Source organism: Labeo rohita, unplaced genomic scaffold (genome assembly GCF_022985175.1).
Source record: "Labeo rohita strain BAU-BD-2019 unplaced genomic scaffold, IGBB_LRoh.1.0 scaffold_132, whole genome shotgun sequence".
NCBI lineage: Eukaryota > Metazoa > Chordata > Actinopteri > Cypriniformes > Cyprinidae > Labeo > Labeo rohita.
The window spans coordinates 73,597-97,402 of record NW_026127472.1 but is presented as its reverse complement, the minus strand read 5'-3'; the positions used below and the strand labels follow the sequence as shown (position 1 = coordinate 97,402).

Sequence of the window (23,806 nt, the reverse complement as noted above, 5' to 3'; positions counted from 1 at the left end):
AACTACACAATCCATTAGTTTTTCAAATCAGTACGTTTCGCCGGGCCGCGAAGAAATATAGAGCTGGGTATCATCAGCATAGCAGTGAAAGCTAACACCATATTTCCTGATGATATCACCCAAGGGTAACATGTAAAGCGTAAAGAGTAACGGCCCTAGTACTGAGCCTTGTGGTACTCCATACTGCACTTGAGATCGATATGATACCTCATCATTTACTGCCACGAACTGATGGCGGTCAGATAGATACGATTTGAACCATGGCAATGCACTACCACTAATGCCAACATAATTCTCAAGTCTATTCAAGAGAATGTTGTGGTCAACAGTATCAAATGCAGCACTAAGATCCAGTAGCACTAACAGAGAGATACAACCACGATCGGATGACAAGAGTAGATCATTTGTAACTCTAATAAGAGCAGTCTCAGTACTATGGTACTGACACAATACAAGTGTAGTACTTTTGTGGTTTGTCAATGACATCAGATGTATTATTATTATTCTCACGATGTCCTGTTGCACTTCTGCAAAGATAAAAAAAAAACAAAAAAACAACAGAAACAGATAAGAAAATCACAAAGGCTATGAGGAAATTATTGTTAGAGTAAAAGGCAAAAGAAATTCGAGGAAATAGTGAATGATGAAGAAATGCAGACAAATACAGAATAGTTCTAGGAAGACGATTCTGAGAAATGCCAGTGTGAATACTGACGTGACTTTCACTGTGTCTGTTTTTGCCTCGGTTACAGTGAGATGAACAGGATTCAGTGCCTCTCCAGCAGAGCAGAAGTACCAGCCAGAATCAGTCAGTCTCAGTCCAGTCATCAGTACAGTGAAGGATCTTCTCTCATCATCTTCACTGATCTGGACTGATGTATTCTGGGATGTGTCAGTCCTCCCCACTGTGTAACAGCTCTGATCTTTATATCTGCACCACCGTTTGACTTTATTCTGATATCCAGAACTGTAGAGACACTGAACACTGATATCACCACCTTCATGTCCAGATACACTGCTGCTCACCACAGACACATCAGGATCTGAACACACACACACACACATCAGTCATTTGAGATGACGAAATACATATTTGACATTAAAATGAAATCAAATCATTACAAAATCTCTTACCAGATTGAATCTTGAGATGAGGCTCATATGTGATTGTCGCTGGTTGTTCTCCAGTCTCCACAGTACAATAATAAGGTCCAGTCTGTTTGTTCTGCAGGTTTCTCATAGTCACAGTAAAGAGACTCTGATCAGGATGATCAATTACTGACAGATTCTCCACTGTTGTGTTTGTGTATGTTTTAGATTGTTCAATTTCTGAGTGCCAGTATTTCTTCTGCTGTGTGTATTTCTTGTAGTAATGACATGGGATGGTGACAGATCCTCCAGTCTGAACAGTTATTGTATTGTTTGACCCTCCACTGTAGCATTCAACACCTAAACAAACAACATACAAACTGTAATCATGTCCAACAATAACAAATCATTTCTTAATGTGTTTAGTCTTCAAATAAAACACATTAAAAACAACACGAACAGCACAAAATGTGGGGCAGGATCCAGCACAAACAAACACAGGACAATATTAAATAGTCTCACCTAAAATGAGCCAAAACCCGAGTGAAATGTAGTATATATTCATCTTTGCATATCCGGCAATTGTCTTAAGTTGTTTGACTGTGGTTGTTGTAACTGCTGCACTTCCCCTGTCCTCATTATAGCACTATTAACATATTACTAACGTCTTGCGCCATTTGGGTAAAAGCCAAGCATAGACATTCTCAGCTCTGGCTCTCGAGTTCCACTTTCCTGCAGAGTTTAGCTCAAACATAACCAAACACACCTTAACAAACTGATCAAGATCTTCAGGGTTACTAGAAAGTTACAAGCAGGTGAGTTTGGAGCTAAACTAAAGGAAAGTGGACCACAGGGTCCAGAAATGAGAACCCCTGTTCTAGATTTTAAGCAAAATCACAGTCAAGCACAGTTTAAGCTGGTCACAGTCACATTTCTGTTTACAGTGTTTCAGGAGGGGGATCTAAAGGGGCAATTGCAACACAGTAAATTTTATCAGTCATAATCATTGAGATAAAGATGTGTGATCACTTTTTGAGAAATCATATTTCTCAATTAGACTAATTCTAATTGCATTTTGTATGTGTTATACATAATGCTGATTTTGATATGTAAAAATATATTTGAAATATTGAATTCAAATGAATATCTGTTTTATCTGTACAGTATGTTGTTGGCTATATGTTAAAGCTATGAAACTTGGTCATATGAGCAAGAGTCATTAGACTCCGAACCAACTGCTCTGCAAAATGATCCACTGTTTCATTGACACATTCTGGTTAAAACTGTGAAAATGCAACCAAAAGTTTAAACATGCATAAAAACTGAAAGTTTACTGAAACTGTTTAGTCGATCTATTAATCGACTAAACAGGCCAACAAGAAACTTTTTAAGAACTACTCTTGTGGTCTTGTGGTCACTTGAGAGTGTGTGAACAAAACAGGAAGTGCACAAGGCTGCCCTAAGTCTGAAAAATGCCAAAGCTCAGGGCCCTTAGCGCACAGAAGCACAGAAGTATATCCCATCATGCATTACGTTATAACAGTCACCAGCCTGTTATAGGACTGTGAAAGGTGAGGTGTTGTTCTCTTCCTCACCACGGGGGGCACTTTAAAATATTTTTAAATCTTTAAAATACAGAACATTAAGGGGTGTTGCCAAGTGAGTTAGACTGACAGGTGATCTGACCAATCATAACGCCAAATCTGCCATTTTTGTCCAACAAAAAAACAGACAGAAGAGTAGATTAATGTTGGTGGACTTGAACGTGTAAAATGTTGTGTATTTCCATGGTTAAAACAAGATACCTTCTGATGTTCTTTCATGTAACTAGTAAAGAGGAAGAGATGATCGGTTCACAAACTGCTTCTACTGAGGTGATTTGTCATGACACATCAAAGAGCCACAAAAAAAAAAAAAATTTATTGTTTGAATTTCTCTAAAAAATTGTCAAGAGATGGGCAGCTGAATTGAAAGTGGAGATGTTAAGTCAGACACTTTCTGCTTCACATATTTATTCATATAAACTCTAGAGCTTTTCATAGTGTTAAAGGCAGTTTTATCGTTGTTATAGGCTAAACCCCGCTTTTAACCATGGGAGATGTACATTTCACATTTAGAAGCATGTTTAGCACTGTTTTTATCCTAAATTAAATAGCGCATTTACTAAACAGTGGTTTCAATGTTTGAAAGGAAAAATGTCCAAGAATGTGCAATGCTAGAGTCATTATGTAAATAGGTTGCATGCATACAGTGTAAAATATCAGTTTATGAATACCCAGGATTAATCACAACTAAATTATGAGCAGTGTGAAATGTGAAACAAGATAACCTCAGTTTATCTAGTGTTTAATGACTCATGATTGAATATTCCAAGTGTGAAACGCTCTTCTGTTCATGTATTTCAACCAGAAGTTTTTAGAATTGGGTTAAGCCTTAATTATTTTTATTTTAAACAATACACATGTAGTACTTCTGTGGTTCCTCTGTGTCTTTTGTTTTGTAATTAATATTTACGAGAAAAAAAAAAAGATGAGAAAGGGAGGAATATCACCAGAGCAACAAGGAAATGACTGTTAATCATGAAATAAATAAAATAAGACAAATATAGAATAATTCCACAATGATGATTATGAAAGGAAAGCCAATTTTACAGATTTTAACAGACACTAACACTTTGTCACTGACAGTGCCTGCAGAAAAAAGCAAAACCTAACAAAGTAAGTTTAGTTGTGTTTTATTTCATATGTAGTTACAAAACATTTATGAATTATTATTATTTATTTTTTTTACAAAGGTTCATTATTCTGCTGAAAGAGGCTACATTGCCCAGTGCATAACACTGCCTGTGCCAGTCTGACTTTTTCCCATCATGCATCCTGCTGTCATCTGTGTCCCCGGTAAATGATGCACATGCACCAACCGTCAACCTGATCTAAAAGAAAAGGAGTTTCATCAGATCGGGCAGTGTTTTTATTGCTACACTGTCCAGTTTTAACACTCACATCCCCAGTAGGCATTAATACATTCACTCATTCATGTTGAGTTTATATTTTTTATTTACTTATTTTAGAAAATAATATTTTAAACTGGCCAGTCTGTAGTAGCTGCTGTATTTACCTTTTCCCCTCATATACAGGATTCTATTAAAATGGTACTTGTACCATTTAGTTAGCAGGCCTAATATGTATGTAACTTACTAATATGCACCCTTTAAGGGTAAATAGGTTACAGAATGTACCTTTTGACATGGCATCATCTCAGTGACACACTGCAAAAAAGGCCTATCTTACTTAGTATTTGTGCCTTGTTTCTAGTCAAAATATCTAAAAATTAAAAATCAAAACATTAGCTATTTAGTCTTGTTTTTAAGCTAAATTAACTTAATTTAGTTTTCCCCCCTGGAAACAAGTAAAACTATCAAAACAGTGGGGTAAGTAAAATATTCCTAAAACAATTTTACTTACCCCTCTGGCAGATAATTATACTTATTTTGAGCAAAATTAACTTAATTTATTTTTTTACCCCTGGAAACAAGACTAAATATCTAATTTTATCTTATCTAGTAAATGCATCTTAATTTAAGAATTTAAGATATTTTTTAGAAACAAGACAAATATTTTGACTATTTAGTCTTTTTTTTTTTTTTTTTCCAGTGAAACAACTCTTATGTGTAGGCTGTCTCTTTGAGATATCCTATGTTTTTCTTTTGCTGTCTTACCTTTTGATGTGTCTGAATTTAAACTAAGCCTAAAATGTGTTGTAGGCTACTTCTATCTTCAGGCTTTTGGCTAAGTTTAAAGCCAGTAATGGAGGAAGAAGGTGTGGCTGAAGATCACGTTTGTTTTGGTCTGAGATGCGGAGCTCCCGTGCAACATAGTGGTTAAATACAGTATAAAGCTCCTTTATGTTTGATTTAGTAAAACAGTGCATGAAGATTGACAAATTCAGCAGAATAGGATCTAATGACCATGACAAAAAACTCAAACACAAGAAAATAATTTAATAGGAATTAGAAAAATCTGCGATTTGGATTAAACAGTGACATTTGAAGAAAAAACAGATTATAGGTGTTAGTCATTTAGCAAACTCAGACATTTAATAGTTTTCATATAGATCCTATAAGTATAGTTTGTTGAATAAGCAATAAGCAAATACAAAATATATTTTTTTATCAAAACATTTATAATCCTTCAGGTTGACATAAAGAAAATTCCTCTACTTCTTTGGCAGACAAAAGTTCCACATACGATCTGAAAGATGAAATAAAAAGCAACAATTATCAACAGGAAATATGAGAACCAAATATATTTCTATGTCACATCATGTACATTTGGACACATTTAACCCACATAAAAATTTCACACATTTTGTAGACACAAAGACTCGAATAAATGTATTATGCAGCAATAGAGCATCTTGATAATTAAAATAACATGTTCTCCACAGTGAGTTTGTGAGATCATAATTTCTGTCAAAAGCAGAAAAAGAACAAGCTCATATGGTCTTGTTTTGCTATCTAAGCAAAGCTTTTATATTAAGTTTATTAGATTATTGATTGAGCTTTACCAGGTTCTTCCTGGGTTACAGTGAGTTGAACAGGATTCAGTGAATCTCCTACAGAGCACCAGTACCAGCCAGAATCAGTCAGTCTCAGTCCAGTCATCAGCACAGTGAAGGATCTTCTCCCATCATCACTGATCTGGACTGATGAATTCTGGGATGTGTCAGTCCTCCCCACTGTGTAACAGCTCTGATCTTTATATCTGCACCACTGCTTGACTTCATTCTTATATCCAGAACTGTAGAGACACTGAACACTGATATCACCACCTTCATGTCCAGATACACTGCTGTTCACCACAGACACATCAGGAACTGAACACACACACACACACACACACACACACACATCGGTCATTTGAGATGACGAAATACATTTACATTAATTTGACATTAAAATGAAATCAAATCATTACAAAATCTCTTACCAGACTGAATGTAGAGATGAGGCTCATATGTGACAGTTATCGGTGGTTGTTCTCCAGTCTCCACAACACATAAATAAGTTCCATTGTGTTTGTTCTGCAGGTTTCTCATAGTCACAGTAAAGAGACTCTGATCAGGATGATCAATTACTGACAGATTCTGTTCTGTTGTGTTTGTGTATGTTTTAGATTGATCAATTTCTGAGTACCAGTATTTCTTCTGCTGTGTGTGTTTCTTGTCATAATGACATGGGATGGTGACAGATCCTCCAGTCTGAACAAATATTATATTGTTTGACTCTCCACTGTAGCATTCAACACCTAAACAAACACCACACAAACTGTAATCATGTCCAACAATAACAAATCACTTCTTAATGTGTTTAGTCTTCATAAAAAACACATTACAAACAACGTGAACAGCACAACATGTGTCATTTCAAAATGTTTAGCAGGATCCAGCACAAACAAATACAGGACAATATTAAATAGTCTCACCTAAAATGAGCCAAAACCCTGAAATGTACAATATACTCGTCTTTGCGTATGCGGCCATTGTCTTAAGTTTCTCTTCCTGTATCTGAGTTGTTTGACTGTGAATGTTGTAACTGCTGCATTTCCCCTTTGTAACGTTCTCCTAAATCACCGCGGTCAAGTGAGCCGTCATCTGGATACCGCTGCACGTCTATTAGTGGAATTACGGTACGGAGACACGAAGCGGCCAAAAAGCTGACGAACATCTGTATTTCAGCGGTTAAAAATTTAATTTGCCCGAAAACAGGGAAAAAGTATTTACAAAACGTATTTATATTGTACATTATAGAAGATACACTTATATTACATTCAAATACATTATACTGTTAAGTTTTCTGAAAAAATAAAGTTTGTTAAAATACATTCTAACACTGAATGTTTGCTCCTTTTTTTCTACATGCATTATTAAAATTTCTTCAGAGTTACCATGAACATTTCAATAAATTCTTTTTCTAAACAATCATGTCTCTGTGTTCACGATGTTTTAGTGTAGAATTTGTATAGAAAATGAATGGCAGTCTGTCACAATGCATTATATAACATATATATTGTTGCTTCTTGTCATTTCTGATGTGTCCTTTCATAATAATAATAACGATAAAAGGCAAAATGTCTTTTATTATTTATCCAAAAAAAGTCTTTAGAGTTAACAGGAAAATTGTAGAATTTGACAAAATGAAAAGCAAATCTTGGTAACACTTTCCAATATGTGTACAAAAATATGCATTAATTCATGCTTAATTAATGCACAGATAATCACGAGTTAATGTGTAATTCATGATGAACTAAAGCTAACTAACTAATGGTGAAGTAATGTCATTGTGGTTTTGGATTTACAATTAGTTAGTTAGTCATGTGCCTCAACAAGTAAAGTCACAACATATTGATACATTTGCAAGTCATTAACTAATGAGTATTTAAAGCAGACAACTGGAAGTTGAAGTACATAGCTTTGACCACTGTGGTAATTAGCATATGAATTTACATGATTAGTTAATAAAATAAGTGATAAAGGAAATTAATACATTATGACACATTTAACTAATAACAATTTAATGATTTCTTAATCTATGAATCATATAGAAGGTGTCACGTTTGGTGTACGGGGAAAAGAGGTCAGGGTCCAAATGCAGGAAAGGAAAATTTTAATGAAACAAAACACAAAAGAACGTAAACCAGAAGGCCAACACTGCACAACACAAACTGGAAACAAGGATCAAAAATCAAAACCGAACCGAACACACACGAGGACAAAAGACAATGCAGACCTGAACAGGAGTGAGAAGTGAGAGTTCTTATACAATAGTCCAGAGTGTGAACAGCTGTGAGCGTAATCAGTGCAAATGACAAGACAGACGTGAACAATCAGGGGAGTGCAGTGCAAGGGGAACAGCGACCTCGAGAGGCTGAGGGAAGACCCACAGCCCCGATCATGACAGTACCCCCTCCCTACGGAACGGCTTCCAGACGTTCCCAAAGTCTGGAGGGAGGAGGTACGGAGGAAGGCAACTCAGGGGGAGGGACGGCGGGCCAGGCCCGTGCAGCGCAGTCACCGCCGCGTCCGGAACAGAAGGCACGGTGAGGGCCGCGTCCGGAACAGAGAGCGCGGTCACCGCCGCGTCAGGAACAGAGAGAGCGGTCACCGCCGCGTCCGGAACAGAAGGCACGGTGAGGGCCACGTCAGGAACAGCGAGCGCAGCCGCCTCCGTGTCAGGAACGGAGATAGCGGTCGCCGCCGCATCCGGAACGGAGATAGCGGTCGCCGCCGCGTCAGAAACAGAGATAGCGGTCGCCGCCGCATCAGGAACAGAAGGCACGGTGAGGGCCACGTCAGGAACAGCGAGCGCAGCCGCCTCCGTGTCAGGAACGGAGATAGCGGTCGCCGCCGCATCAGGAACAGAGATAGCGGTCGCCGCCGCGTCCAGAACAGAGAGAGCGGTCACCGCCGCGTCAGAAACAGAGATAGCGGTCGCCGCCGCGTCAGAAACAGAGATAGCGGTCGCCGCCGCATCAGGAACAGAGATAGCGGTCGCCGCCGCGTCCAGAACAGAGAGAGCGGTCACCGCCGCGTCAGAAACAGAGATAGCGGTCGCCGCCGCATCAGGAACAGAGATAGCGGTCGCCGCCGCGTCCAGAACAGAGAGAGCGGTCGCCGCCGCGTCAGAAACAGAGATAGCGGTCGCCGCCGCATCAGGAACAGAGATAGCGGTCGCCGCCGCGTCCAGAACAGAGAGAGCGGTCACCGCCGCGTCCGGAACAGAAGGCACGGTGAGGGCCACGTCAGGAACAGCGAGCGCAGCCGCCTCCGTGTCAGGAACGGAGATAGCGGTCGCCGCCGCATCCGGAACGGAGATAGCGGTCGCCGCCGCGTCAGAAACAGAGATAGCGGTCGCCGCCGCATCAGGAACAGAGATAGCGGTCGCCGCCGCGTCCGGAACAGAGATAGCGGTCGCCGCCGCGTCCGGAACAGAGAGCGCGGTCACCGCCGCGTCAGGAACAGAGAGAGCGGTCACCGCCGCGTCCGGAACAGAGAGAGCGGTCGCCGCCGCGTCCGGAACAGAGAGAGCGGTCACCGCCGCGTCCGGAACAGAGAGCGCGGTCACCGCCGCGTCCGGAACAGAAGGCACGGTGAGGGCCACGTCAGGAACAGCGAGCGCAGCCGCCTCTGCGTCAGGAACGGAGATAGCGGTCGCCGCCGCATCCGGACCGGAGATAGCGGTCGCCGCCGCGTCAGGAACAGAGATAGCGGTCGCCGCCGCCTGCCCGAGGAAGAGCGTCTCCGCCCCCGCCAGAAAGCAGGGCCGCATCTGCGCAACCTCGGCCCTACAGGCGTCCATCCCCGCCAGACAGGCGTAGATGAGCTCGAAACGGGCGGCCGACGCCGCCTCAAAGGACATTCCCGCCGTGTCGGGAAAAGAGCGGGTGGTCGCCGCCCCCAAACGCGCGTCCGCCGTCGCCAAACGGGGAAGCTTCGCCTCCCCGAAAAAAATCCTCCCCGCTGGACCCATCTTGGAGGTCTGCATTCTGTCACGTTTGGTGTACGGGGAAAAGAGGTCAGGGTCCAAATGCAGGAAAGGAAAATTTTAATGAAACAAAACACAAAAGAACGTAAACCAGAAGGCCAACACTGCACAACACAAACTGGAAACAAGGATCAAAAATCAAAACCGAACCGAACACACACGAGGACAAAAGACAATGCAGACCTGAACAGGAGTGAGAAGTGAGAGTTCTTATACAATAGTCCAGAGTGTGAACAGCTGTGAGCGTAATCAGTGCAAATGACAAGACAGACGTGAACAATCAGGGGAGTGCAGTGCAAGGGGAACAGCGACCTCGAGAGGCTGAGGGAAGACCCACAGCCCCGATCATGACAGAAGGTTCAATTGTTGCTGATGTAGTAATCATTAATAAATGCTTTAGTTCATCATGAATTATACATTTACTCGTGATTATATGTGCATTAATTAAGCATGAATTAATGCATATTTTTGTACACATATTGTAAAGTGTTACCAAGATTTGCTTTTCATTTTCTCTCAAATTCTACAATTTTCCTGTTAACTCTAAAGACTTTTTTTTTTGATAAATGATAAAAAACATTTTGCCTTTTATCATTATTATTATTATGAAAGGACACATCAGAAATGACAAGAAGCAACGATATATATGCTATATAATGCATTGTGACAGACTGCCTTTCATTTTCTGTACAAATTCTACACTAAAACATCGTGAACACAGATAGAGACATGATTGTTCAGAAAAAGAATTTATTGAAATGTTCATGGTAACTCTGAAGAAATTTTAATAATGCACGTAGAAAAAAAAGGAGCAAACATTCAGTGTTAGAATGTATTTTAACAAACTTTATTTTTTCAGAAAACTTCACAGTATAATTTATTCGAAAGTAATATAATTGTATCTTCTATAATGAACAATATATATACGTTTTGTAAATACTTTTTCCCTGTTTTCGGGCAGATTTAATTTTTAACCGCTGAAATACAGATGTTAGTCAGCTTTCTGGCCGCTTCGTGTCTCTGTACCGTAATTCCACTAATAGACGTGCAGCAGTATCCAGATGGCGGCTCACTTCGCGGTTATCAGACAGGTCACACAAATAAACATGGTTCTATTCTCCTGTTTGAACGACACTTACACTCTCAAATCTTCAAAAATTAAACACAGGAAAAACCCAACAACCGATATTTGCTGGCCAACCTCTCATATGTTATTTACAAATGCACTACAAAAACACAAAATATACAAATAGCGCGTGTATGTGCAAAGTTCCCAAGTTCGTGGTCGTGTATGCAGGTGTAAGGGAATCGGCCTCACCGGCAAATTGAAGTCCGTGAGCACAATCCAAATGAGCTGCTCCGTATAGAAAGTCCTCCGGCGACAGTTTCCACAAGTCCCGAGTGGATGGTAAATCCCAAGAGATGAAAAAACGGCAAAAACAGTCTCTTAAAGTCCAAAAGCGATCGCGGATAATCACCCCCCAGTGGTGTGAGGATGTGATTTATATGCGTGTGTACGTAATAAAATGAACTTGCTTGCTTATACACAGTATCAAAATAAAAGACATAAGCACCTAAACAAACTAATCAAGATCTTCAGGGTTACTAGAAAGTTACAAGCAGGTGAGTTTGGAGCTAAACTGGAGGAAAGTGGAGCTCAGGGGCCAGAGATGAGAACCCCTGTTCTAGATTTCAAGCAAAGTTATGTTCTGGTCAGTGTCACATTTCAGTTTACAGTGTTTCAGGAGGGGGATCTAGGGGGGCAACTGCAACATAGTAAATTTTATCAGTCATAATCTTTGAGATAAAGATGTGTGATCATTTCACTTTTTGAGAAATTATATTTCTCAATTAGCCTAATTCTAACTGCATTTTTATGTGTTATACATAACACTGATTTTGAGATATAAATATATATTTTACATATATTGAATTCAAATAAATATCTGTTTTATCTGAACAGTATGTTGTTGGCTATGTGTTAAAGCTAGAATATGAAACTTGGTCATATGAGCAAGAGTCATTAAATGGCAGAAATTAACCTTTTAATGAAATGACACTTTGAATCAACTGAACCAATTGCTCTGCAAAATGATCCACTGTTTTGAAGCTCAAAATGCACACGCTGGTGACACATTCTGGTTAAAGTCATGCGAGGTTCTGGCATGACGGCCGTGGCTTGGGGAGGCTCTATGCTAGCAGCCATGTCGTGAAGAGGCTCTGTTAGGAGTGCAGCTGTGACCTGGCTCGACTCAGGGAGATCTGCCGTGACTTGGCTCGGGTCGTGAAGAACAGCTGTGACTTGACCTGGCTCAGGAAGATCAGCTGTGGCTTGACTTGACTCGACTTGGGAACAACAGCAGTAACTTCATGAGCCATGACTTGGCTCAAGAAGATCAGCTGTGGCTTGATTTGACATAGAAAACACAGCTGTAACTTGGCTTGACTCAGGAACAACAGCTGTGACTTGGCTTGGCACTGAAAGTGCAGCACTGACTTGACATCAGAGGATCAACCATCACTTGATTTGCTTTGGGTATGGCAGACGAGACGAGATTCAGATGACCTTGGCATGATGAGGCTCAGGCGTGGCGGCCATCTTGGCCCGGGACTCAAATGGGGTGGCCATCTTGAGGACTGGCTCGGGGATGGTGGCCATCGTGTGGGCTGGCTCAGGGATGGCGGCCATGACAGGTGCAGACCCTGGAAAGCCGGCAGGTGTGGCGTGAGCAGGCTGTGGCTTGGCAGATGTGACGAGTGCAGGCTGTGGCTTGGCGGACGTGACATGAGCAGGCTTTGGCTTGGTGGACATGACGTGAGCAAGCTTAGCCTTTTCAGGATTAGCATGAGAGTTCTCTGGCTTGCTTAACAGGACGTGAGCAGGCTTGGCAGGCATGGCATGAGAGGGCTCTGGCATAATGGTAACAATACTGGACATGACATGTAGACATTTAGGTGTGGCAGACACTGGGGGATGGCAGGGTTTCTCATCAGCTGACGTTGTATCAAAAGGATCGATCCTCACGTAAATATATTGATGCTAAGTGCATTTTTAACCATTAATTTTTTTTATTTAACAAGAAGTTTGGTGCATAAAATAAGCCTTTAAGAGGACCAATGACTATTATCGAATTATTGTGTAGGATAGAACTATTTCTCCTGCTCATCAGAACACACACAAATGCTGAAAGACAGAACCAATTAATCACAGATAGCGTTCACTGCTGATGCCAACATTGATAATAATCAGAAATGATGTTTCTTCCTCTTGTTCTCATGGCATTGAAATAATAAAGCATTATTTAAAAAAATGTGGAGCCCAACTGGGCAACACATATAAGACCCATATTGGTCCCACTTATAACCCAGCCAACATTCCAAGGTGGGGCCAATATGGGGCCAAGATAGGTTTGTCCGCAGGTTCCATTTGGGCCATATGAATTAGCCCATATAAATCTCATATAGAACCTGAATGGGCCCCAACTGGGCAACATAATTAAGACCCATATTGGTCCCAATTTGAAGCCATTCAAACTGTTCTATTCATTTATCTACAAAATTTACATAACATGAAAGGTGTAATTTAAAAAATAAATAAATCAGAAATTAAAATGTAAAAGTTCATTATATCAAATACTTTATGATAATTCAGACATTTAAAACAGGGTGATACCATCCAAACAGCTGGTTTTTAACATTTAATAAAAAACTGAAAAAAATAAATAAATAAATAAAAAAAAATCAACAGTCAAGAAATGAAAACATTGCCATTACACACCATGTTACTCCAAACCCATAAGAAAGTAATTCATGTTCAGAACACCAAAGACATTTTTATTGAAACCTGGGAATTTTCCCTTCATTGAAAGTCTGTTCACTCTAACCTCTGACGCTCCAAAACAGTTATAAAAAAAAAATCCATATATATATAGAGAGAGAGAGAGTTTTTTAATTCAAGTCATCTGATAAGTCATAAATAGAATTTCAATGGAGAAACAGAAATGTCTTAATTTCCTTAAAAACATTGTTTGGGTTTCAGAGATGAATGAAAGTTGTATGGGTTTAAAGCAGGGGTGTCAAACTTCTGGAGGACCACAGCCCTGCAGATTTTATTTCCCACCCGGTTCAAACACACATACCACCTAGTTTTCAAATAAGCCTGAATGACTTGATTAGCTGGATGAGGTACTTTTAATTAGGGTTGGAGCTAAATCCTGCAGGTCTGTGGTCATCCAGGATCAGAGTTTAACACCTTTGGTTTAAATCAATACAACAGACAGAATTTTTTTTTTTTTTTAATTTTGAGTGAACTCTCCCTTTTAAAACCTCAATGACGACATAAAACACAAAAACTCTGTTTAACTTACAATACAGTAATAAAATACTTGGTCTCAACACAATTTGTACTTATGGACACACACAAAGCTGATCACAGTCCTGAAGACTGCTGTGACCTGATTGCTCTCTTCTGCCCCATCTCTAGCTCCTATGAACCATCACAGTCTTGGTCATTGCATTCTTCTTCAGTCTAATATTATTTAACAACATTTACTTACTATAGGGTTAAAAGGTTAATTCACCTCAAAATGAAAACTCTCACCCTCATGATGTTCCAAACCCAAAAAATTTGTTCATCTTCTAAACAGAATGGAAGATATTTTTAATGAAATCTGAGAGATTTATGTCCCTCCACTAGAATGAATTTCTTATGGGTTTGTGCTGACATGAGAAGTATATAATGACCGGTTTCATGGGGTGAACTATACCTTTAGGGTCTGGATTAGGGACTGGTTTAGCTTAGTTGCATAAATTAATGCAAAATGTATTTCTATAATAAGTACATGTAAAATGTAACATGAACACTGTAAAATAGAGTGGTAGCAATATTTGTTAATATTTACTGCTGTACAAAAGAGAATAACAAGCCAAATATTAACAAACTGATGCTTTATGTATTACAAGCTTGAGCAAGATGTGAACACGACTACAATATATCTACAGTTTTAAGGGTGTTTCACACTGGTCATGATGCAAAAAGTGGTGTGAATCGCTGACAAATGTGCTTTCACACAGAGCGTGAAACCACTGATTTCTGCTGCTCAATATATAGCATTAAATTCATGCCTACACAGAAACACAAAACAATGCATTTTTTCCTCAGATATTTGCTTAAAACCCACTTTAAATTAGGGAGCTTTGACCAATCTTGCTGACCAATCTTATTAAAGCCTTCTTTTTATCATGTAGATTTATTTACAGTGATGATCCAATCAAGATTTTTTGGACATTTTAGGCCTAAATTTTATTTTTAAAAATGAATTCCCCTCTTAGGTAAGGAAGCCCGTTTCCGCCACTGAATTAAAAAATAAATAAATAAATAAATTGCAACTTTTTATCTTACAATTCTGTTATTTTTTCAAGATATGAATTGAGAGATATAATTGTGAGTTATAAAATCAGAATTGCGAGAAATAAACTCGCAGTTATAAAGTCGCAATTGCAAGTTATAAAGTCAGAATTGCGAGATATAAAGTCACAATTGCAAGAAAAAAGTCAGAATTTATATCTTGCAATTTGGAGAAAAAGGTCAGAATTGTGAGATAAACATTTTTTTTTTTTATTCAGTGGCGGAAACGGGCTTCCATACTTAGGGGACTCTTGTGAGAGGGGTTTTTTTTTTTTTTTTTTTTTTTTGAGAGGTTTTGCACTCACTGGTTTTGCCTAAATATCTTCTGTAGTTTTAATAAGCATTAATAGATATTTATATTATAGAGTGAAGACTATACAAAGTTTATTTACATTTGACAACTACTCCAATATTGCTGATATACCAACCTGAATTAACTTTTTACTTCACTTGTATCTTTGTGCCATTGTATTTATTTGTGCTGTCCATATTTTATTACTTACTGTTCACTTCTCTTTATTAATGTATGAATTTTAAATTAGTCTAGTATTATTAGTAGTAGTAGTAGTATGAAAAATGAGAATTGTGAAATTTTTCTGTTATCTAAAATGTCACCCACAGCCATATACATTTAGTTAAGCAAAATAATGTGTTTTTGGAATTGTATAGCTCCTAACCCCAACTAGCATCACTTAGAGATAAGTTTTAACTTACAATCTTTTGTGCTTCATTGGCACTTCAGTGTCAGTTTGTAAATTGGAGGTATCCTCTGCCCTGCTAAGTTTAGCTCTTGCTGCAGCATATGTGTCTGTAAAAAACAACAACAACAACAAAACAAATACATTAAAGAACACAAGACTACCATTTGGAAAATTTTAAACAAGATGGTTCAAAATACCTGCATTTCATGAGACGTGTATGTTGTACTTTTCCCAGTCTGCTCCAGGAGCCACATACCCATCAGTCATAGGGAGAAGAACAAGTTTTTTTGAAAGTTGTGCCACTGGAACAAAAAGCTGGCTGGTGAGTGCTGAGACAACAGTAATTTCCAAACTTGAAGAAGCGAAAGGGTAGTCAAATAAATTATTAAACCACGCGCGTTCAAGAGGGTACCCCAACACATGCGTGTGGTGGCGCTGACTAATATAGATCAATAGATGAGGTACTTTTAATTAGGGTTGGAGCTAAATTCTGCAGGACTGTGGACATCCAGGATCAGAGTTTGACACCCTTGGTTTAAATCAGTACAGATAGAATACATTTTTTTTAAATTTTGGGTGAACTATCCCTTTTAAAACCTCAATGACAGATAAACTTGTACTGATGGACACACACAAAGCTGATCACAGTCCTGAAGACTGCTGTGACCTGATTGCTCTCTTCTGCCCCGTCTCTAGCTCCTATGAACCATCACGGTCTTGGACATTGCATTCTTCTTCAGTCCACCTATAAAAACAAAAGTTTACACATGTAATCATCTGAAATGTCCAGCCACATACTTCAGTTACAATTTATTTTGTAGTGTCCATGTCACAGTGTAGGTACATTTATGTACTCAGAAATATTATTTAACAAAATTTACTTACTATAGGGTTAAAAGGTTAGTTCACCTCAAAATGAAAACTCTCACCCTCATGATGTTCCAAACCCGTAAAACTTGTTTGTCTTCTAAACAGAATGGAAGATATTTTTAATGAAATCTGAGAGATTTATGTCCCTCCACTAGAATGAATTTCTAATGGGTTTGTGCTGACATGAGGTGACATGAGAAGTATATAATGACCGGTTTCATGGGGTGAAGTATACCTTTAGGGTCTGGATTAGAGACTGGTTTAGATTAGTTGCATAAATTAATGCAAAATGTATTTCTATAATAAGTATGTGTAAAATGTAACATGAACACTGTAAAATAGAGTGTTAGCCATATTTGTTAATATTTACTGCTGTACAAAAGAGAAAACAAGCCAAATATTAACAAACTGATTCTTTATGTCTCGCTAACATTACAAGCTTGAGCAAAATGTGAACACGACTACAATATATCTACAGTTTTAAGGGTGTTTCACACTGGGCACGATACGAAAAAGCGGTGTGAGTCGCTGACGAATGTGCTTTCACACAGAGCGTGAAACCACTGTCTTCTGCTAATTCTGCTGACTCTTGTGAAAGGTTTTTTTATTATTATTTGAGGGGTGGAGGGGGCATTGTTTTTTAGACATTTTTCAAAAAATATATATCACTCACTGGTTTTGCCTGAATAACTGTAGTTTTAATAAGCATTGATAGATATTTATATTATAGAGTGAAGACTATACAGAGTTAATTTACATTTGACAACTACTCCAATATTGCTGATATACCAACCTGAATTAACTTTTTACTTCACTTCTTTGTATCTTTGTGCTATTGTATTTATTTGTGCTGTCCATATTGTGTTACTTACTGCTCACTTCTCTTTACTAATGTATGAATTTTAAATTAAATCAAATTAAATCAAATCACCTTTATTTATATACCGCCTTTAACAATACAGAATTGTGACAAGGCGACTGTACAGTATCAAACAGGAGATAGTACATCAACAATGCAAAGGGCAACAGCAAACACCCAATTCCCGGGTTAAGGTAGTCAATCAAATACAATAAAATAAAATACAATATTGTGTGAAGATAAAGTCAAGATAAAGTGTCCCGACTAAGCAAGCCAGAGGCGACAGCGGCAAGGAACCAAAACTCCATCGGTGACAAACGGAGAAAAAAACCTTGGGAGAAACCAGGCTCAGTCGGGGGGCCAGTTCTCCTCTGGCCAGACACAGAGGACTCACCAGGTCCCGTGGTCCTGTGCCGACAGCCGTCTAGGTGACGAGGTCTTCACTGGGGATCCATCTCTGGGGCTCATCTAGTCGATGTGGTCTCCGCTGACATTCAGGGCTGTAGAGGTCGTCTCTAGGTGCTGATCCACCGTCTGGGCTGGGTACGGACTGGATCTGGTGGTTAAGGTGACCTCGGAATAAGAAAGAAACAGACTAATATTAGCGTAGATGCCATTCTTCTGAAGATGCACTGAGTACATCGGGTGTTATGGGAAGTGTTCCCGGTTCCGGTTGACCTAATTAATGTAGCCTAACAATCCTTTAACGGATTTGAATTATAGAAATGTGTTAATGTGTTGTGTGTAAGCCAGGTTAAAGAGATGGGTCTTTAATCTAGATTTAAACTGACAGAGTATGTCTGCGTCCCGAACAGTGTTGGGCAGACTGTTCCAAAGTTTGGGTGCTAAATAAGAAAACGATCTGCCGCCCGCTAAACCATTAGGAGCTAAACCATTCAGGGCTTTATAAGTAATTAGCAAGATTTTAAAATCTATACGATGTTTAATAGGGAGCCAGTGCAGTGTTGACAGAACCGGGCTAATATGATCATACATTTTGGTTCTAGTACGAACTCTAGCTGCTGCATTTTGGACCAGCTGGAGTTTGTTTATTAAGCGAGCAGAACAACCACCCAATAAAGCATTACAATAATCTAATCTTGAGGTCATAAAAGCATGAATTAATGTTTCAGCATTTGACATTGAGAGCATAGGTCGTAATTTAGATATATTTTTGAGATGGAAAAATGCAGTTTTGCAAATACTAGAGATGTGGTTTTCAAAGGAAAGATTGCCATCAAATAGCACACCTAGGTTCCTAACTGATGACGAAGAGTTGGCAGAGCAGCCATCAAGTATTAGACAGTGTTTTAGGTTATTACACGCTGAGGTTTTAGGTCCAATAATTAACACCTCTGTTTTTTTCAGAATTCAGCAGTAAGAAATTACTTGTCATCCAATTTTTTTAACTCAACTACACAATGCATTAGTTTTTCAAATTGGTATGTTTCGCCGGGCCACGAAGAAATATAGAGCTGAGTATCATCAGCGTAACAGTAAAAACTAACACCATATTTCCTGATGATATCACCCAAGGGTAACATGTAAAGCATAAAAAGTAATGGCCCTAGCACTGAGCCTTGCGGTACTCCATACTGCACTTGTGATCGATATGATACCTCATCATTTACTGCCACAAATTGATTGTGGTCAGATAGATACGATTTGAACCATGCCAATGCAGTACCCCTAATGCCAACATGATTTTCAAGTCTGTTCAAGAGAATGTTGTGGTCAACAGTATCGAACGCAGCACTAAGATCCAGTAGCACTAACAGAGAGATACAACCACGATCGGATGATAAGAGTAGATCATTTGTAACTCTAATAAGAGCAGTCTCAGTACTATGGTGCGGTCTAAAACCTGACTGGAAATCCTCACAGATATCATTTTTCTGTAGGAAGGAAGATAATTGTGAGGATACAACCTTTTCGAATATCTTTGACAGAAATGGGAGATTCGAGATAGGTCTGTAATTAATTAATTTGTTGGGGTCAAGTTGTGGTTTTTTAATGAGAGGCTTAATAGCAGCCAGTTTGAAGGTTTTGGGGACATATCCTAACGACAGTGATGAATTAATAATATTTAGCAGAGGATCTATGAGATCTGGAAGCAAGTCTTTTAGTAGCCTGGATGGAATAGGGTCTACCATACAAGTTATTGGTTTAGATGTTTTAACAAGTTTATACAATTCATCCTGACCTATAGTAGAGAATGAGTGGAATTGTTCCCCAGGAGATCTATAGCGCACTATCTGATGCGATACTGTAATTGACGGCTGCATGGTGACAATTTTGTCTCTAATAGTATCTTGGAAGTAAAGTAGTTCATTACTGCTATGCTGATGGGCATAGTCAGTGCCTGTTGTCAGGGTATTGTAGTATCAAGGCAATGCATGATTACCCAGCCAGCCCACTAGGGGGCACTCCAGAAGTGCTGTATGTGTAAGTCATTGAACAAACAAGTGAGACAGTGTGTTACTGGATGAGAGAGACATAAGTTGTGCTGTTCCAAGTTGTTCTTCAATAAAGCCTCAAAAGACTACTGCCTCCTGGTAAATCCATACAAGACATGGTGTCAGAAGTATAAGGACAAAAGAAGAACAATATGTCGAAATTTAATCCACCAGAAAGTTTTAACTTTGATCGTCCATCGGAATGGCCTACGTGGCGGCAGAGATTTGCACGCTTCAGAACTGCTACAAAATTGAGCAAAGAAGATAAAGAGGTACAAATCAGTACTTTAATATATGCTATGGGCATTGAAGCTGAGAACATTTTCAAATCGTTCACCTTTACAGCTGAGGAAAGTGATGACGATTATGATACAGTGCTTGGAAAATTTGATGAGTACTTTATGCCCAAAAAGAATGTGATACATGAGCGGGCATGTTTTCACCAGAGAGCACAGAGGCCGGGAGAGAAGGCAGAATGTTATATTAGAGCCCTCTACGAGCTTAGTGAAAACTGTGAATTCGGGGCAAACCGAAATGAACATATAAGAGACAGACTGGTCGTCGGAATTCGGGATAAAGAGCTTTCTAGAAAAATGCAGTTAATGACAGATCTTACCCTAGAAACGGCGGTACAGATGACAAGGCAGGCTGAAGATGTCGCACAGCAGATCAGCCAGCAGGAGAGTCAGTCAACAGGCAGTGTGCAGGAGGTAGCATCCAGACGTTCATCAAGGGTGGCAGAAAGGCCCTGGACAAAAGAGAAATACAGAAGAGGCAGTGAGAAAAGGAAGGAAGATACAGCAAATGAATGTGGCAGGTGTGGTAAAACAGGACACAAAGACATCAGAAGATGCCCAGCTGCAGACACGGAATGCAGAAAGTGCAAAAGAAAAGGACACTGGGCGAGAATGTGCAAATCAAAAACTGTGAGACAAGTGACAACAAAAGAAATGAGTGAAGAGAGCTTCTACCTGGGTGCGGTGAGTAACAAAAGTGACACAGAAAAAGCTAAATGGACAGTGTCACTTAAGATAGGTGATACCCCAGTTACTTTTAATATAGATACGGGAGCAGATGTTACTGTAATGAATACAGTGACATTTGGAAAACTTAACCCAAGAGCTCGGCTGTGTCATTCAAACATAGTTCTGAACAGCCCAGGTGGTTCACTAAATTGCATAGGACGGTTTACGGCAAAAGCGGAACATAAGGGTAGAAAGTACACTATGACCGTATATGTCGTGGCAGGAGAAACTGTCAGTAACCTCCTAGGCCGACAGACAGCCACTGAGATGGGGCTAGTCAAAAGAATAGAACAAGTAAGCACAGTTTTTGAAGGAGGTGGTACAATGAAAACAGAGCCGGTAAAAATACACCTGAAAGAAGGAGCAGTGCCATATGCAGTACATACCGCAAGGAGGGTGCCGTTTCCACTGCTGCCTAAAGTCAAAGCAGAACTGAGGAGAATGGAAGAACAAGGGGTCGTGGAAAGAGTCACACTACCTACAGATTGGTGTGCACCCATGGTACCGGTCATGAAACCTAATGGCACCGTCAGAATTTGTGTTGGATTAAATAAACTGAATGACAACATAAAAAAGAGAGATACATACTTACCACAACAGATGAGATCCTAGCTAAATTAGCTGGAGCAAGCATCTTTACATCACTAGACGCAGCGTCAGGATTTTGGCAGATTCCATTGTGTCATGAGAGCAGCTTGCTGACGACATTCATCACTCCAGAGGGGCGCTATTGTTTTAAGAGATTACCGTTTGGGATCAGCATAGCCCCAGAAATTTTTCAACGGAAAATGAATGAGCTTCTAGCTGACATGGAAGGAGTTGCTGTATACATGGACGACGTGATTGTGTACGGGAAGGACATGACAGAGCACGACAACCACTTAAAAAGAGTGCTGGAAAGGATGGAAAGTGTGGGTCTCAAACTGAATAAAGACAAATGCGTATTCAGGAAAGCGGAATTGAGTTTCCTTGGACATGTTGTGGATGCACAAGATGTCAGAGCAGACCCCGAAAAGGTACGTGCAATAAGTGATTTGCATGAGCCAAACAACATAAATGAGTTGAGGAGGGCGTTAGGCCTCATAAACTACATGAGTAAATATATCCCTGATCTGGCAACGACAGGAGGACCTTTGTATGAGCTGCTCAAGAGAGAAAGGGCATGGACATGGGATGAGCCACAGAAAAACGCATTCAGCACCCTTAAAAGTTTGCTCACCAAAGCTCCAGTCCTGGCACACTATGACCCAGCTAAAGAAACAGCTGTATCAGCGGACGCTAGCAGCTACGGTATCGGCGGTGTTTTACTGCAAAAGCATGACAACAGCTGGAAGCCGGTCGCATACTGTTCCAGAAGGTTGACAGGGTCCGAAACAAGATATGCCCAGATAGAGAAGGAAGGCCTCGCAGGCGTATGGGCATGCGAAAGGTTCCAGAAGTACTTGGTGGGCATGGAGACTTTCAAATTGATCACGGATCACAAGCCACTAATACCGCTGATCAACAGTAAGGACCTAGACACAGTGCCAGTGAGATGTCAGAGACTTTTGATGAGACTTATGCGGTTTAATGCAAAAGCAGAGTTTGCACCTGGCAAAAGCTTGGTTGTCGCAGATGCGTTGTCACGAAGCCCTTTAGACACGACTGAAGACTTTATGACAGCAGAAGTGAGTTGTCATGTAGATGCAGTCATCAGTTGTCTGCCAGTGTCTCAACGCAAGTTGACAGAAATAAAGATGGAGACACAGAAAGATGAGCAGCTACGAACCGTGCAAAGCTTCATTATAAAAGGATGGCCAAAATACACCAAAAGTGTTCCTAATAATGTACAGAGTTTTTACAAGTGGAAAGACTCTTTGTCTGTAAGTGATGGACTAGTTGTGCTGGGGAATCGCATCGTAATCCCAAAAACGATGAGACATGAGATGCTTGGCAGAATTCATGACGGACACCAAGGCTTATCAAAATGTAGGGCACGGGCGCAAGAGGCTGTATGGTGGCCTGGAATTTCTGAAGATCTTAGGCGCAAAATAGAGACATGCGAGTTCTGCATAGAAAATAAACGTGCACAGCACAAGGAACCTCTACAGTCAACGCCTCTCCCAGAAAGGCCATGGCAGCGAATAGCCATAGACTTGTGTATGCATAAAGGGAAACAATATCTGGTGGTATCTGACTACTATTCGCGCTACTTGGAGATCCTTCTGCTACAAGCTACTACATCGGAGCATGTTATTCAAAGACTTAAAGCATTATTTGCGAGGTTTGGAATACCAGAACAAATTGTTAGTGACAATGGGCCACAATTCGTCAGTGAAGCTTGGAGAAGCTTCTGTAACATGTATGATACTCAGCACATCACGTCAAGTCCGCACAATCCACAGGGCAATGGACATGCTGAACGGGCAGTTCAGACAGCAAAGCGCATTCTGAAACAGGATGACCCAGTGGTAGCACTCATGAGTTTCCGAGCTACCCCTACCTCCTCTACAGGGGTCAGCCCGGCGGAATTGCTCATGGGAAGGAAAATACGTACTACCCTACCCACCTTACCGAAAAACTTGAGACCAGAGTGGCCAAATAATGCAAGCATAAAAAAAAGAGAGACAAAGCAGCAAAAGAAAAACAAGCATACTACTTTAACAGACGACATGGTGTGAAGGACTTACCAGTTCTTAGACCAGGGGATTCAGTCTTGTTGAAGTTAGATGATGAAGCGAAGTGGAAAGGACCTGCTACGGTGTTGGCAGAGAGCACTACTCCAAGGTCATATGAGATCTTTAGTGAAAAGGAGGGAGAGAAAAGGAGAAATCGCAGGCATCTTCAGTTGCTGCCAGAAAGGGTTCCAGGAATTACT

General features: G+C 40.1%; 2 protein-coding genes across 2 annotated transcripts in view; both read right to left on the bottom strand.

Moving 5' to 3' along the window:
* Window positions 1–1,760, bottom strand: part of LOC127158058 (polymeric immunoglobulin receptor) — a 38,618-nt gene extending 36,858 nt beyond the window's left edge. The window contains exons 1-4 of the mRNA XM_051101196.1: window positions 1,612–1,760; window positions 1,135–1,449; window positions 716–1,043; window positions 465–527 (exon numbers count right to left, since the gene is read on the bottom strand). Of these exons, the coding sequence (XP_050957153.1) occupies window positions 465–527; window positions 716–1,043; window positions 1,135–1,449; window positions 1,612–1,654 (749 nt within the window). The 5' untranslated portion in view covers window positions 1,655–1,760. The remainder of the gene's footprint in view (window positions 1–464; window positions 528–715; window positions 1,044–1,134; window positions 1,450–1,611) is intronic.
* LOC127158057 (uncharacterized) overlaps window positions 1–23,806 on the bottom strand; it is a 104,887-nt gene that overhangs the window by 57,856 nt on the left and 23,225 nt on the right. The gene's annotated exons all lie outside the window — the stretch shown is intronic.